The sequence below is a fragment of the Electrophorus electricus genome, chromosome 26 (assembly GCF_041902795.1).
Source record: "Electrophorus electricus isolate QZ-2024a chromosome 26, ASM4190279v1, whole genome shotgun sequence".
In the NCBI taxonomy this organism is placed as follows: domain Eukaryota; kingdom Metazoa; phylum Chordata; class Actinopteri; order Gymnotiformes; family Gymnotidae; genus Electrophorus; species Electrophorus electricus.
The window spans coordinates 3,306,521-3,319,585 of record NC_137522.1 but is presented as its reverse complement, the minus strand read 5'-3'; the positions used below and the strand labels follow the sequence as shown (position 1 = coordinate 3,319,585).

Below are 13,065 nucleotides of genomic sequence, written 5' to 3'. Positions count from 1 at the left end.
ATATATGCTAGTGGAGGACAAAGACGACCTACTTGAAATTTGACATTTAATATCCATAACGTCGACGTTGTACATATCCCTTACAAACTCATGTGATCAAAGACAGCTGTTACTGTAAAAAGGAATCACTTTGGGTCAATTCTGCAAGTTTGCATCCAGTCCATGTAACAGTGATTCTTGTATGACAATCCAATAGCATGGATTAGTTACACTGAAATCTTTTTGTTAAACCAGTCTGAAACATCTGTACAACTGAAGTTGTTGGGGGTTTTTTTTTAAGTTGACCTGCTATGACCTAAAAATTTAGGCTAGACTGGTTTCTTCAAAAAATAGCCAAGGCAGGGAATGGAGCCAGTCACACATGCACTAATTGTGATGTAAAATTGGTCTTATCCCTGGGGTTAAAAAAACAAAAAAAGTAGACAGTCAGCCAGTCTTCTTTGCATGTCCCCATGATAATTCTTTAGCTATTGAGAAAGAAAAACAGACACAGTCTAAGGAACTGGACAGTGACCATTTCTAATTTAAAGCTCTCTCTCCTGCATACTGTCCTTGAATTAGATTTAACAAAGACTACGAGATTAAAGTGCAGAATGTTAGCTGTAACTCAAGAGTATTCACATCTATAGTTGTTGAATGTACATCATGCTCTGCCAGTGCTATGTATGATGTAGCTATCAGTTCTTGTTTCTTCCAAGTCTTTTTGCCTCCTGTCTTGTCTTCTGAAAAGGATTCAGTAACTGATTTGGTCACTTTCTCACCCTGGAAATCATCACAGCTTTAATAGTATGTGAATGGAAATCTCTAACAAGACAAAAACAGCAGATCCATCTTCAACCATGATGCCACATTAAGTGCTCACCAGTGCAATATCTTGCAGGGCATACATGTGGCTATACAGTACATCCCTGTCATGAAGGTTTTTTCTTTTACATGTGATCCTCTTCCCATAACACACCTAATATCCTTTTTTGTTCCAGGGCTACAGGCCTTTAAACATTCATTTTATCTGATTTTGTGTTTGGGGGCTTAGCATTGGCTGCATTTGAAGTAAAGTGATTGAGCGCAGGCTTGTATATTCTTTTCATGTTTATATTTGTCATCTTCAAGCAAACATGGATTAAAATACCCTGTTGTAAATTAAACTGACATTTTGCACCAAATTCGTAGTTTTTGTTTCATTTCAAATAGAATGTACTAGATTACACAGCCAAAACATTCTGAATTATTAAAAGACTTCACCATACATGCCATATCTATAATTTTACAACCTGACCAACTTCTGAAATATTTCTGGCATGTACGAACATATTCAGGACCCGCTGTTGATCACAGAGTATTTTAAAAACATTTATGTTACGTTAGACCAAGAAACAGGTCAACCTTACCATTGTAAGCATCATTGCTCTTCATTACTAGCGCTAGGTGGCCGGCTTCGGATTTGACTCCTTAACTGCTCAATGAGCTCAGGGTTCTGCTGCTGCATTTGCTGTGCGAACTGCTGACCACTATCCAGGTACACGAAAAACCGGACTTAATAGAAAAGCCACCAACTAACAACGTGATAATAGCTTGGTATCTTAGCTTATTTTGTTTTTTAAAAAAGAAAAACAACGGCATGTCATCTTACGCTTGAATTAGACCTGAAAGGTCTGCGGGAGCAGCTCCTGCTCCAGAAGACGCAGCGCTGGTGCCACCCATAGGACCACCATATGCTCCTGACATCATTCCTGACATGCTGAACAGTTAGAGTCCTTCTATATGATATTCTGCTAGCGTATGTGACACTGCATTAATCAGCATACAATATGCACAATGTGTGTTTAATGTATTCCATACTACTCACAGTTGTTGCACTTGTGGGTTATTCATCAAGTTAGAAGCCTGGAAACAAAAGTGAACATCAATAACTGGATTCAAGAATCGAACACTGGCCAAGTTAGACAGGCAATGACGAACATACTCACCATGCTCATGAAGCCAGGATTACTAAGCAGTCCAGCCAGGTCAACCCCACCCATACCCCCTGTCTGACGAGAGACATACCAAATACAGTAAAAAAAAAAAAATAATTCTTCTACTGCCAAAATGAACTGAATTTAGACTGTAATTTTGAGGACTCACTGGGCTGGCTGTTTCTTTCAGTTTCTGCTCAGCTATTTTCAGATTTGATTTGTATGTCTCATTCTCAGGATCCAGTTCCAGGGCTTTCCTGTAGTAGCCGACAGCCTCTGTGTGTTTGTTCAAACTGGCAAGAGCCAGTCTGGTTAACAAAGGAAATCACAGTAGTTTAGTTACATTAGAATATGAAGTATGTGCTCTAAACATAGAAGGAATACTTCAGATAGTTATGCAAATGTTCCACATTCATCAAATGTAATGAAAGTTTCTGGCCACCACTAAGTATCATGAAGTAGGCATCATGCTAATTAGGTGACATTTCATTACATAATTTTCCATTATTTGGTAGCAATCTTAAGTTTTGTAGCTTCAGCACTGTAAACCAAACAAAAAGCAAAATTTACTCACCAAGTACATCTTGCCTGATCAGATATATATTAGTTAAAGATATATATTAGTTGTTTGACCGTTCCCTATTCATTAAACAACAAATGAAATGTACCAATGTTTAGTCGGTTCTAATTATAGTTTGTCTTACCCCATTCTTCCGTACGCTTTGCTGTAGTTTGGATCAATTCCAATTGCAAGTTCGCAATCTTGTACAGCTCCAGCATAGTTACCAAGTTTGCTGTAAGCTGCAGCTCTTCAACATCACAAAAAACAAGCCTTTAAACATTATAGAGATCAAATAATGGTTAATATTTACATTTTTACAGGTTTGAAGTACATGGCATTACCTGTTGCAGTAATACACTGCATTTTGGGGATTAATCTGAATAGCTTGTGAGTAGAATTCCACTGCCGCACTGAAGTTTTCTACCTTCATTTGATCATTGCCTGTGTTAAAATACATTTTGCATCCATTATTAAGATGAACTCCAGTGCTACACCTATATGCTATCTACCTTTACAACACATTAGGTAACTACCAGTTTAAAACAATGACATTTTTATGTCATGTGCATCAACGAAACTTCTTTATCTATTGCTGTATATTCATTATAAAAGAGATGTCTAAACAGCTTCTCCAATGTGTTTGTTTAAACAAAAACATTTTTTGGGGAGCAACTGTTTTGTGGAAGCCCCCCCCCCACCCCTTCTGAGAGCGGTTTTTATTCCTGCAACAACAAAGTTCTAAAACTTTGAACTGTTTCTAAACATTAAGAGTAAGGAATGTTGGTCATGTTTTACTGCACAAATCCAATGCAGTGGACATTCAAATAAGCCAAAACTAAACAATAATGTTTCCAGTGTAGCTCTACATCCTGCTGTATGGACATACCATTGCTTTTAAGTTGTTCTGCCTCTGCAAGTTGCTCCTCTGTAGGGGAACTATTGGCTGAGTTGACTTTAACTTGAGGTGTATCCGCTACCTGGCAAATGAAATGCCTTCGGTTAAGCTACAAAACATTAGTAAGCTTAAATTCTGAGTTGACACAGTCAGACAGACTTAATATGCGTTACCTTGTCTGTGGCCATTGCAAATATTTCTGGCAAGGTTTGTGAGACTGCTAAACTCTGGTCTTCGGTAGAGACACCGAATGCTGTCTCCAGACACTGGACAGCAACTGGAAAGCAATTCAGAAGAAATTATAAATTGGTAATAATTCTAAACTGAAAATAAGTTAATGAATTTAAAATGATTAGTATATTACCCTCTAAACTTTCCTGAGCATCTGAAGACAGTGCTCCAGACCTGAGCTGGTCGTGGAGAAACTGAATAATGGAGTAGGCAAGACGCTTTGTGTCTGTCATTTTGGCTGGAGGATAAGAACTCTCCAATTATTGTTGGAGATCTGAAGAAAAATCAAAGAGTTGTTAAAAAAAAAACACAAGAGAAAGAATTTATATCACGTTTCACAGTCAAAAATTAATAACTGATTCGAGCCACAAAGCTGCAACTATGCAGTACTGGATATGATTGTCTTTTGGGACCTTAGGCATAAACAGTAAAGTGCCCAAACGCTCCTGGAAAGGATTGCAGAGTTTCAACCGAGGTCTAATAAATGTGGATCACGATCCTTGCATGCTGGTGTGTTGCGAGTAAAACTCAGTAGGGCAGCATCTCTCTAAATCAATAGCAAACTATTAAGACCTGACTAAGTTTTCGGGATGCAGGTTTGATGCAGAGATCTAAACCACAGTACTGTTGCCTTCCTCAGACTCGGATTTGACACCAGCGTAGCTGTATTAGCTACAATGCCCAGTGCATTACAGCGTAGCTAGCAAACACCCATTGTGGAAAAACAACATGAGGACAAAGCTTAGCTAGCTAGCTAGCTAGCTAATGTTAGCCCCAACTAAGTATCCCAAGGAATGTTATCATAGCACAACTAATACTGTCTTAAGAGTAGTGCAAACTACAATAATGTATCTAGTTGGCTAGTTGTGTAGCTAAAAGTGTTTTTGTTGTGATGGAGCAATTTATCTTAACGTAGATATGTCACGGTCACTATGCCGGATAAAACGAATCAATGCAACGGCTGGAGTTGTACCTTTTGAAATTACCAACTAACCTAGCTAGAGTTAGCTTATAGACATTTGAGACAGAATATTCTAGCAAACACTGAATACTAGGATAAACAGCCAACGTTAACGAATGCTTGTCTGGATTACTGGCCAACATGTACAAACTAACAATCTGTATTAAGTTGAAAGTTATAATTTGCTCTTTCAGATTTAGTTCGGTTGTTGCCAGCTAGCTAATTTAGCGTGCTGCGTAAATCTAGCTAGAGAGCCTAGCTAAAATAGCTACAGTAGCTAACGTTGTAGTCAAGATACTAGCGGCATTTAGCGAGCTATCTTAGCAACCCAACTAGCTAATATCGCTTGCTATGTTAGATTTAGCTCGCTTGCGTACCTAGCTATCTTACCAAAACAAAATTCACGAGTTTTTCGAGACCAGGTGAAAATCAAGTCACATCCTACGCGCAGTTACCATTCACGCCAATTGAAATTACACAGGCCAACGTCCATCGCGGCTTCGTTAATACTTACTAATCGACCCACTTCAGGGATTCCTCGCGAGGGGCACGTATACGTTTCGCCTCTTGCGTAAAACGTAATTCCACGTAACAATAGTTGTCCGTCACAAAAAGTTGTCCACCGGTAAAGACTGTATATAATCAATCTATTAACCTTATTTCAATGTCTATAAATATAATGTATTTATTTGGGACAATGTATTCAAAATCTACTGTTCCACTTCCTAATTAATTGAATTGTCTGCACTAAATATAAATACGTTCAAGACGATCTAGTTATTTCACTGCGATTTATTTTTTAATTATACTAGATGCAGACAAATCCCAAATAGCAATATTATTCAAAAATGTAATTTAAAATGACAAACAGCAATACTGGTATTATCAACCGTAAAGCAACACTAAATTCATTGCAGCAAAGGAAATTTGCAATTTCCAGTTTTCGCGACAGGCCTGACGGAGTGCTAAAAGGGTGGGCTGTACTGATGGACAGAACATTGGTACAATCGTTTCCTTGCGCTGTGTAACACGCAATCTTAGGCGGGATTATTTCCACAATCTGCACACTGCTTGAGTTAGCTAGTGTTAGTAGACTGTGTGAATAATGGCACCTACAGGTAAGTTAGGTGGTTTGTGCATTCGTATTTTAAATAAATATTTTAAAGCTTTTTTTTTTTTTCCTGCTAGTGGTATATGACGCCAAGTAATTCAATAAATAACGCTTGCTAATGAAACTAGCTATTTTAGCTAGGCTATATCACTAGTTCGTATAGCTATCAGCTAACGTACATCGTGCCATTATTACAAATACATCTTAACTACCTTTATTCGTGAGTTTAGCCGTAGTTTGTGAAAACGAACTCCTGTACGGTGTCGAGATTTCTGTCACACTAATGTGCTGGCTAGATATCTATCTACCTCACTTGCTAGATGACTTCTTGGCTAGCTAGATAATCGCCATGATCCTGGCTTCATAGTAAATAATTTTGTCGTCCTAAGCAAATTGGTGACACATATAACGATGGCTTTATTAGAGTGACTTTTCCTATAGCTAATTTTAACTTATCTGATGGTTTCTGAATTTGAAATACGTTTCATGAACCGAGAATTAAAAGAGGAAGTCTGATCTTATTTTCAGTGCAAGTCTGACATGGGATGATCCACTAGAAATAAGTGCAGTTTTTCCTCATTCAGGTGAAGTGGTGTTTGGCAGTGAGAAGAGAGTTTGTTCTGAGACTCGTTTGCGCTGGGATCTTACACCCGATCAAATTAATGAGCTAACGGATGAGCTCATTGTGAAGACCAAGAGAGTCTATGACATTGTTGGGTCCTTGGACTTAGCAAACGTCACCTACGAGAACACTCTGAAGGCCCTAGCTGATGTGGAAGTGGAGTACACAGGTAGTCGGTCACCTTTTGCTATTTTGGATGATGAATACACGTTTAAATCACATAACAAGCTTTATAACAAAATAGCATATCTTTTGATCACTATTGTAAATGATGTTAAAAAAAGCAAACAAATAGCCCTCAACTCAGCAGTTAAAGCTGTATGCAAAGGTATATACCATTCAGCACTTTGTCCTTAAAGACTGGCTGGCTAGCACATTCACACCCATGGTGTTGGGAGTTGTTTGAGTATAATGGCAGAGGCACTTGCAAACAAACTAAAATATGTAAGGCAAAAGAATGTTTGTCGTTCATTCCTGTTCCCTTCACATCTAAGCTCCCATGATATGCCCTTGTATGTAATGCATTAGCAGTCTTATTAGGGGACTCATTACAATATCATGATACCAAACCTAAGTTCATTCTCTTTTTGAGAAATGAAACTTCTCAGGACAGCCTTTTTAACAGTAGCACAAAGCCGATGTCTGTAACCCTTCTTTCCCTTTTCCAGTCCAGCGGAACATGCTGGATTTCCCCCAGCATGTGTCCCCCTCTAAGAATGTGCGGACAGCCAGCACCGATGCAGACAAGAAGCTCTCAGAGTTTGATGTCGAAATGAGCATGAGGGAAGATGTCTATCAGAGGATTGTTGCTCTTCAGGTCAACTTTAATTGTGTTCATGTATTTAGGTGTTTGCCCTAAAAAGTATACATTGTTTTTCCATCTTGGGAACACCCAATTGCCAGATACAGTTTTGTTGTGCTATTGCGATTGGTCAGGCCAAGTGCTTCCTGTTTTGGCAAAAATAACTCACTGGAGTACAGATAAAAAGCTATAAAACTGAAGGCAGCTAATGGCTGATTTGTTGTTAAATTCTCTGTGTAGGGATCCTAATCCTTCAGAATAAGAATGAAACGTTTCTTTTTCAGTGATTTTGAATGTCATTCACTTTTAGGAGAAGCTAAAGGAGGAGAGTCTTACCTCTGAAGCCAAGAGATATATGGAGAGATTGATCAAATTGGGAGAGAGAAATGGGCTCCACCTTCCCAAGGACAAACAAGATGTCAGACCTCAGGAAGTTATTAGCTGTTAACTGAAGAAAGAAATACTTTTTTCTTTCTGTTTTGTTTCTTGTATATAATGCTAGGGTAATATAATAAATATCTTGCCTAAATCATTTTTCCCCTTGTAACAGGAGATTAAGAACATCAAGAAGAAATTGAGCACCATGTGTATTGATTTCAACAAGCACTTGAATGAGGACACTACAAGTCTCTCTTTCACGCGAGAGGAGCTGGGTTAGTATGAAGCGTTGAAGTTCTTTTCATTGCCTCAAAGTAATGGCAATAGTTGCTTGCTGTTGTGGAACCAGCACAGAACATTTTGCTTTTGATAGTTGTGCTAAATAACACCTTAACCATAACCTATCATAGGTGGCCTTCCTGATGATTTCCTTAACTCCTTGGAGAAGGATGAGACTGGAAAGTTAAAGTTGACCCTCAAATACCCTCACTATTTCCCCACCATGAAGAAATGCTATGTCTCTGAGACACGCAAAAAGTTAGAAGAAGCCTTCAATTCTCGCTGTAAAGAGGTTGGACTTCAGTTTTGAGCTTCATGCCAGAGTTCTAATATAGAGTTATCTCACACTGCACCGTTAGTCTAAGAACTTGGCCTGATATTAGATTTAATTTGCTTTGCATCTTATGGCTGTTTTTGTATTAGAATTGTCAAATTAGGCAATGATACCACATTTTCTCATTTTGAGGAGCTAAATCTTTAACTAATGAACTTTCTGGTCACAGGAGAACTCTGCTATCCTGAAGGAGTTGGTGGATTTACGCTCTCAAAAGAGTGCTCTGCTGGGCTTCACTACCCATGCTGACTTTGTGCTGGAGATGAATATGTCCAAAGTGTCCCAGAAGGTTGCTGCGTTCCTTGGTAATCTTTTTTTTGTTTCAGGGTCTCGTAGAGTAGCCCAAAAATTAAGCATAAATAAATTATCAGAAGTAACATTTGACCATCTTTGCTAACATTCAAGGTTTGATGGTGTATAGTCTTGATGTTGATGTATCATCTTCCTCACAATTGGAACACAGGTCCTCAACATGTCTGTTTTGAAACGTTGACACTCTTCATCCCTGCCCTTTTCTCATTAGAGGATCTGGCCAGGAAACTAAAGTCCCTGGGTGAGGAAGAGCGTGCTGTCATCCTCAAGCTGAAGGAGAAGGAGTGCCAGCAGAGGGGTCTCCCCTTTGATGGCAAGCTGTACGCATGGGACACGCGTTACTTCATGACCCAGGTGGAGGAGACTCAGTATGCTGTAGACCAGAACCAGCTGAAGGAGTACTTCCCAATGGAGGTGGTGACCCAGGGGCTTCTGGACATCTACCAGGAGCTGCTAAACCTCTCCTTCCAGCAGGTAGAGGGTGTGTCTGTGTGGCATGAAGATGTCACGCTGTACTGTGTCAAGGACCGCACCACTGGTCAGGTGGTGGGCCAGTTCTACCTGGATCTTTTCCCCAGGTATGAGTGAGGATTTATTTTGACCTTTTTATGAACACACAGAATTGGCAGATGTATTTTCTTATTTTTTGTGTCATGCATGTGCATTTAAATGTTTTTGTTGTTATTGTTTATTATCCTAAGGATGGATTAAAGCTTACAAATAAGAGATGAACTTGGGTCATTAAGTTATATTATACATGCGTGTGTGTGTGTGTAAAATGATATTAACACTACATTTTAAGAAACGATGCCCAGATTAGTAGTTTTAGCCTGATGTCATTAATAGCCAATAATCCTTCCTCTTGGCAGAGAGGGAAAATATGGGCATGCTGCATGCTTTGGCTTGCAGCCTGGCTGTCTGCTGTTTGATGGAACCAGGCAGATGGCTGTAGCTGCCATGGTGGCCAACTTCAGCAAACCCACTGCTGATGCCCCTTCCCTGCTGCAGCACGATGAGGTGGAGACCTATTTCCATGAGTTTGGCCATGTCATGCACCAGCTCTGTGCGCAGGTCTATACCCTAGACCCATTGATCTTTCAAATTTTATCCTATTTTTTTAGCCTAATTTATTATTCTCATAGCATCCAAAGACAAACGGGTTTTCTGCTTATTTGTGTTGCAGGCGGACTTTGCCATGTTCAGTGGAACTCATGTAGAGAGGGACTTTGTGGAGGCACCTTCTCAGATGCTGGAGAACTGGGTGTGGGAAAAGGAGCCACTGCAACGCATGTCCAAGCACTACAAGACCGGCAACCCAATCCCGGATGATCTGTTGGATAAACTCATCAAGTCCCGGCTTGCCAACACTGGTAATGACTCGTTCCCTTCAGGCATAACCTGTTCTAAACTTGGCTTGTGCTTGTCTCTTACTGGGCAAGGTTTTTAATTTACATAATAGTTGATTAAATCTGCCACCCATCTGTGTCTTGTGTATGCAACCCACTGGGATTGTAGACAGCTAATAATCACAGCAGCAGTCAGCTCTGTGTTTAAGGACTTCTCTGTAGAATGTCTTTGTGTAGGACTTAAACCTTGCACTGGAGGTCAGCAGGCTTTAAACCACATGATTGTTGTGCCTCTGAGCAAGGCGCTGAACCCTAAAATCTACCTCTTCTTCCTCCATTGCAATTCCGTTCCTCTGGGTGTACCCGGAAATTGCTCTTCCCTGTCCTTAGAAGAACCAAAAGCTGCCCTGGACCTTTTTGAATGAACATTTGATTAAAAAACAAACTGCCTGATCTCTTCTTCTTTACTTCCATAATTTGATATAGGGCCTTCAAATGGGTTGCTGTGAAAAACAATGTAGGTGGTTTAATTGCTGCAGCCTGTTCCTGGAAACATGGGTTATACATGAGTATCAGTAGTATTAGTTGGCTGTTAAATGCATTTCTTTATCATGCCAAGATGAACACATGCAATATTTTGTCCCCTCTAAAGAAGTTAGCTTGGAAGCTTCAGTGCAATATAGGTAATCTTTAAATATGCAGAATTCTTTTTAATGTACAGATTTGACCAAATAATATGTAATAAATGCCTTTTTATTAATAATTTTAAATAAACATTAAGACAGTAAACTCAACATATGGGTCCTTTCACATAATATAGACATCATTGCTGCTCAGGGGACTTCCACAATAAATCTACATACTCCCTGAAGAAACTTGTGTTTGGTGTGTACATTTGTGGCGGTTGCCATGCTATGCATGACTAAACTGCGGGGTGACTAACTCCTCACAGAGCCTGTTTTAGATCTGCCTTCTGCTGTAATTATGTGGATTTCATGCATTAAGAGAAGTTGAGTTTAATTTGTTAAACGTATGTTGGCAGTTTTTGCAGCTAACTTAACAAAAACAGCCAGCCAGTAATTTAGTCAGTGCCCTTCCTTTTTAGATTAAGAAGTTAATTGGCTAATTCAGGCATTGGGATTGAATGGAACAGATGTCCAAATACCCACAAGCAATTATTTTGTCATTGGTAACTGTGATTAGTGCTTCTGTGCTCATCTGGCTCTGCATGTGGCAATGGTTTTTTCCTTCCCAGTATTCCTCAAAGGTTTTCACTAACTGATCTGTTTCTGTATACTGCTCAGGTCTGTTCAACCTGAGGCAGATTGTGCTGGCTAAAGTAGACCAAACCCTCCACACCAAGACAGGAGTGGACCCAGCAGAGGAGTACGCCAAGCTCTGTCAGGAAATCCTAGGAGTGCCTGCCTCCCCAGGTGAACGCTAGTCCATTATCCACATCTCAACTGTTGTCCTGGGCCTTCTATCCACAGTAATTTTAAGGGTTTTACTGAGAATGGTACAAAAAGCAAAGTGATGCTGGGGACATGAGCAGGGTGCGGATCAGACAGAAGCATGGGAAATCATGTAAGGAAACAAAACCCAGGCTAATAATGAATGTCAGTTCAGAATGCTGTGCATTAATGCACAACAACAGTAGAGTCAGGTGACAGTTGTTGTACAGTAGTATCAAAACCGGACCATACAGGAGTAGGAGGGGAAGAAGGCATCCAGGTTCCTTTTGCATCATGCTGATGGATCTGAATTTGGAACAAGCAACATGAAGTAGTTGACTTACATGAAGTCAGGTGACTACAGAACTTGAGCACTGTATGCTGGAAAATGCGTGTTGATGGGCTTTATGATCAGCAGTGCTGAGAAGCCTAGTTTTACCATTGCCCTTGAAATGTAATCTGTTTCAGAACATATTATTGAGTGGTGCTAACAGTTTCAATTGTCATTTGTTTTGGTACAGGGACAAACATGCCAGCCACCTTTGGGCATCTGGCAGGTGGATATGATGCTCAGTACTACGGTTATCTCTGGAGTGAAGTCTTCTCCATGGACATGTTCTATGCCCGCTTCAAAAAAGATGGAATCATGAACCCCAAGGTCAGTGCAAACTACCATTTGTAGCAGTTAAGAACTTGTGCTGAGTGGCAGGGAAATGCTTGAGATGAAATCATATGAATTTGCTGTGCCCTTTCAGGTGGGTCTGGACTATAGGAACTGTATCTTGAAACCTGGAGGCTCCGAGGATGCAGCAGAAATGCTGAAGAAATTCCTGGGACGTGAGCCCAATCAAGAGGCGTTCCTCCTGAGCAAAGGACTTTCAGTTGAACTGGAGCCGGGCACACCGTGTGCTTGCTGACCACTTACATTCGCAATAGAGTGTTATCCATGCCTCTCGGAGGAACATTTAACGCACAGGCACTGGAGACTTGTCACTCAGATCTACCTTATTCACCACCCTGAAATTTCACTCGCAAGCCGTCTCAGCAATTATTGGTCTTTGGTTCAAAACGTGTTCAGATACAGTTCTCTGTCTTGAGCCATGGATAGTTGTTTTAAAAATTAAAATTGTATTCAGTTAGGTGAAAAGAAAACGTTCAGCAAAATGGTCCTTTGACTCTGCACTCTGTAGCCATAGTGGTTTTTTCAAACAGATTGAAATAATCTCCATAGTAAGTTCACTTAATGAATTTTAATTACTGTATGAAATGAAATGTGATGTCATATTTTTGACCAATTTACCAGTTGCTTGACCACTGTGTAAATGGGGGAAAAATATGCTCAATCATATTCTTTGACAATTTGAGTCAAAATCATTCTGGGTTTGCAGGTGTGTTTTTTTTTGTTTTTTTATTTATAAGATGTCAGCTGTTGCAGAGTTCTGCCTGGGGAATATTTAGCTTTGCATGTATGCTCTGAGTGCACTTGCGGACAGTTTTAAGTCTCAATTCTCAGTTCTTTGTCCCCTCAGGACTGCAATCAACAGGGTTTAAGGGGAAGACTGGAGCAATACTCCACATGGCCATATTTAATTGATGCAAATGGTGTATTACTGCACAGTGGGGCAGATGGGTAACGTCTTGGTGGTTGTTTTTCTTATTTGGCTCTTGCAGCCCTCATAGTAATCCAACACGTGCAAGTTATTGAACTAAATGTCATTCTTGCTTAAATAACAACGGTAGATGAATAAAGGGTGTTTAAGGCATGTTGAAGCCATGTGCGCTTTGGTGAATGTGGAGTTTTGCACTCAAACCCATTAATTAATGGC

The 13,065-nt window shown here is 39.9% G+C and overlaps 2 protein-coding genes across 6 annotated transcripts; one reads left to right on the top strand and one right to left on the bottom strand.

Moving 5' to 3' along the window:
* Nucleotides 1-29: 29 nt before the first annotated feature.
* sgta (small glutamine rich tetratricopeptide repeat co-chaperone alpha) lies at nucleotides 30-5,455 on the bottom strand. 4 transcript variants are annotated; one of them, XM_026996497.3, is made up of 12 exons: nucleotides 5,119-5,455; nucleotides 3,777-3,917; nucleotides 3,586-3,689; nucleotides 3,404-3,494; nucleotides 2,859-2,958; nucleotides 2,660-2,764; nucleotides 2,125-2,263; nucleotides 1,968-2,030; nucleotides 1,847-1,884; nucleotides 1,631-1,738; nucleotides 1,389-1,508; nucleotides 30-467 (listed from the first exon to the last, which is right to left on the bottom strand). In XM_026996497.3, the coding sequence occupies exons 2-11, from the start codon at nucleotides 3,874-3,876 to the stop codon at nucleotides 1,400-1,402; spliced, it is 957 nt and encodes a 318-aa protein (XP_026852298.1). In that variant the 5' UTR covers nucleotides 3,877-3,917; nucleotides 5,119-5,455; the 3' UTR covers nucleotides 30-467; nucleotides 1,389-1,399. The 4 variants fall into 4 exon arrangements, with proteins under 4 accessions (XP_026852298.1, XP_026852283.1, XP_026852305.1 ...); XM_026996482.3 differs by having other exon boundaries at nucleotides 4,995-5,128; XM_026996504.3 differs by having other exon boundaries at nucleotides 5,060-5,128.
* A 159-nt stretch (nucleotides 5,456-5,614) lies between these two features.
* On the top strand, nucleotides 5,615-13,009 carry thop1 (thimet oligopeptidase 1). 2 transcript variants are annotated; one of them, XM_081708629.1, is made up of 13 exons: nucleotides 5,615-5,722; nucleotides 6,300-6,506; nucleotides 7,006-7,154; nucleotides 7,450-7,557; nucleotides 7,690-7,792; nucleotides 7,928-8,088; nucleotides 8,300-8,435; nucleotides 8,654-9,020; nucleotides 9,312-9,459; nucleotides 9,626-9,812; nucleotides 11,093-11,221; nucleotides 11,761-11,897; nucleotides 11,995-13,009. In XM_081708629.1, the coding sequence occupies exons 1-13, from the start codon at nucleotides 5,710-5,712 to the stop codon at nucleotides 12,154-12,156; spliced, it is 2,007 nt and encodes a 668-aa protein (XP_081564755.1). In that variant the 5' UTR covers nucleotides 5,615-5,709; the 3' UTR covers nucleotides 12,157-13,009. The 2 variants fall into 2 exon arrangements, with proteins under 2 accessions (XP_081564755.1, XP_026852235.2); XM_026996434.3 differs by having other exon boundaries at nucleotides 9,312-9,513.
* Nucleotides 13,010-13,065: the final 56 nt, after the last annotated feature.

Bases quoted from the DNA above. Each gene is read 5' to 3' on its own strand.
- thop1 (XM_026996434.3), top strand. The intron at 7,793-7,927 runs GTTAGTATGAAG...AACCTATCATAG, and splicing joins TTTCACGCGAGAGGAGCTGG to GTGGCCTTCCTGATGATTTC. The intron at 11,222-11,760 runs GTGAACGCTAGT...GTTTTGGTACAG, and splicing joins AGGAGTGCCTGCCTCCCCAG to GGACAAACATGCCAGCCACC.
- sgta (XM_026996497.3), bottom strand. From the start codon at position 3,876: ATGACAGACACAAAGCGTCTTGCCTACTCCATTATTCAGTTTCTCCAC. The intron at 1,885-1,967 runs GTGAGTATGTTC...TTTTGTTTCCAG, and splicing joins ATCCTGGCTTCATGAGCATG to GCTTCTAACTTGATGAATAA. The intron at 1,739-1,846 runs GTGAGTAGTATG...CTAACTGTTCAG, and splicing joins AACCCACAAGTGCAACAACT to CATGTCAGGAATGATGTCAG.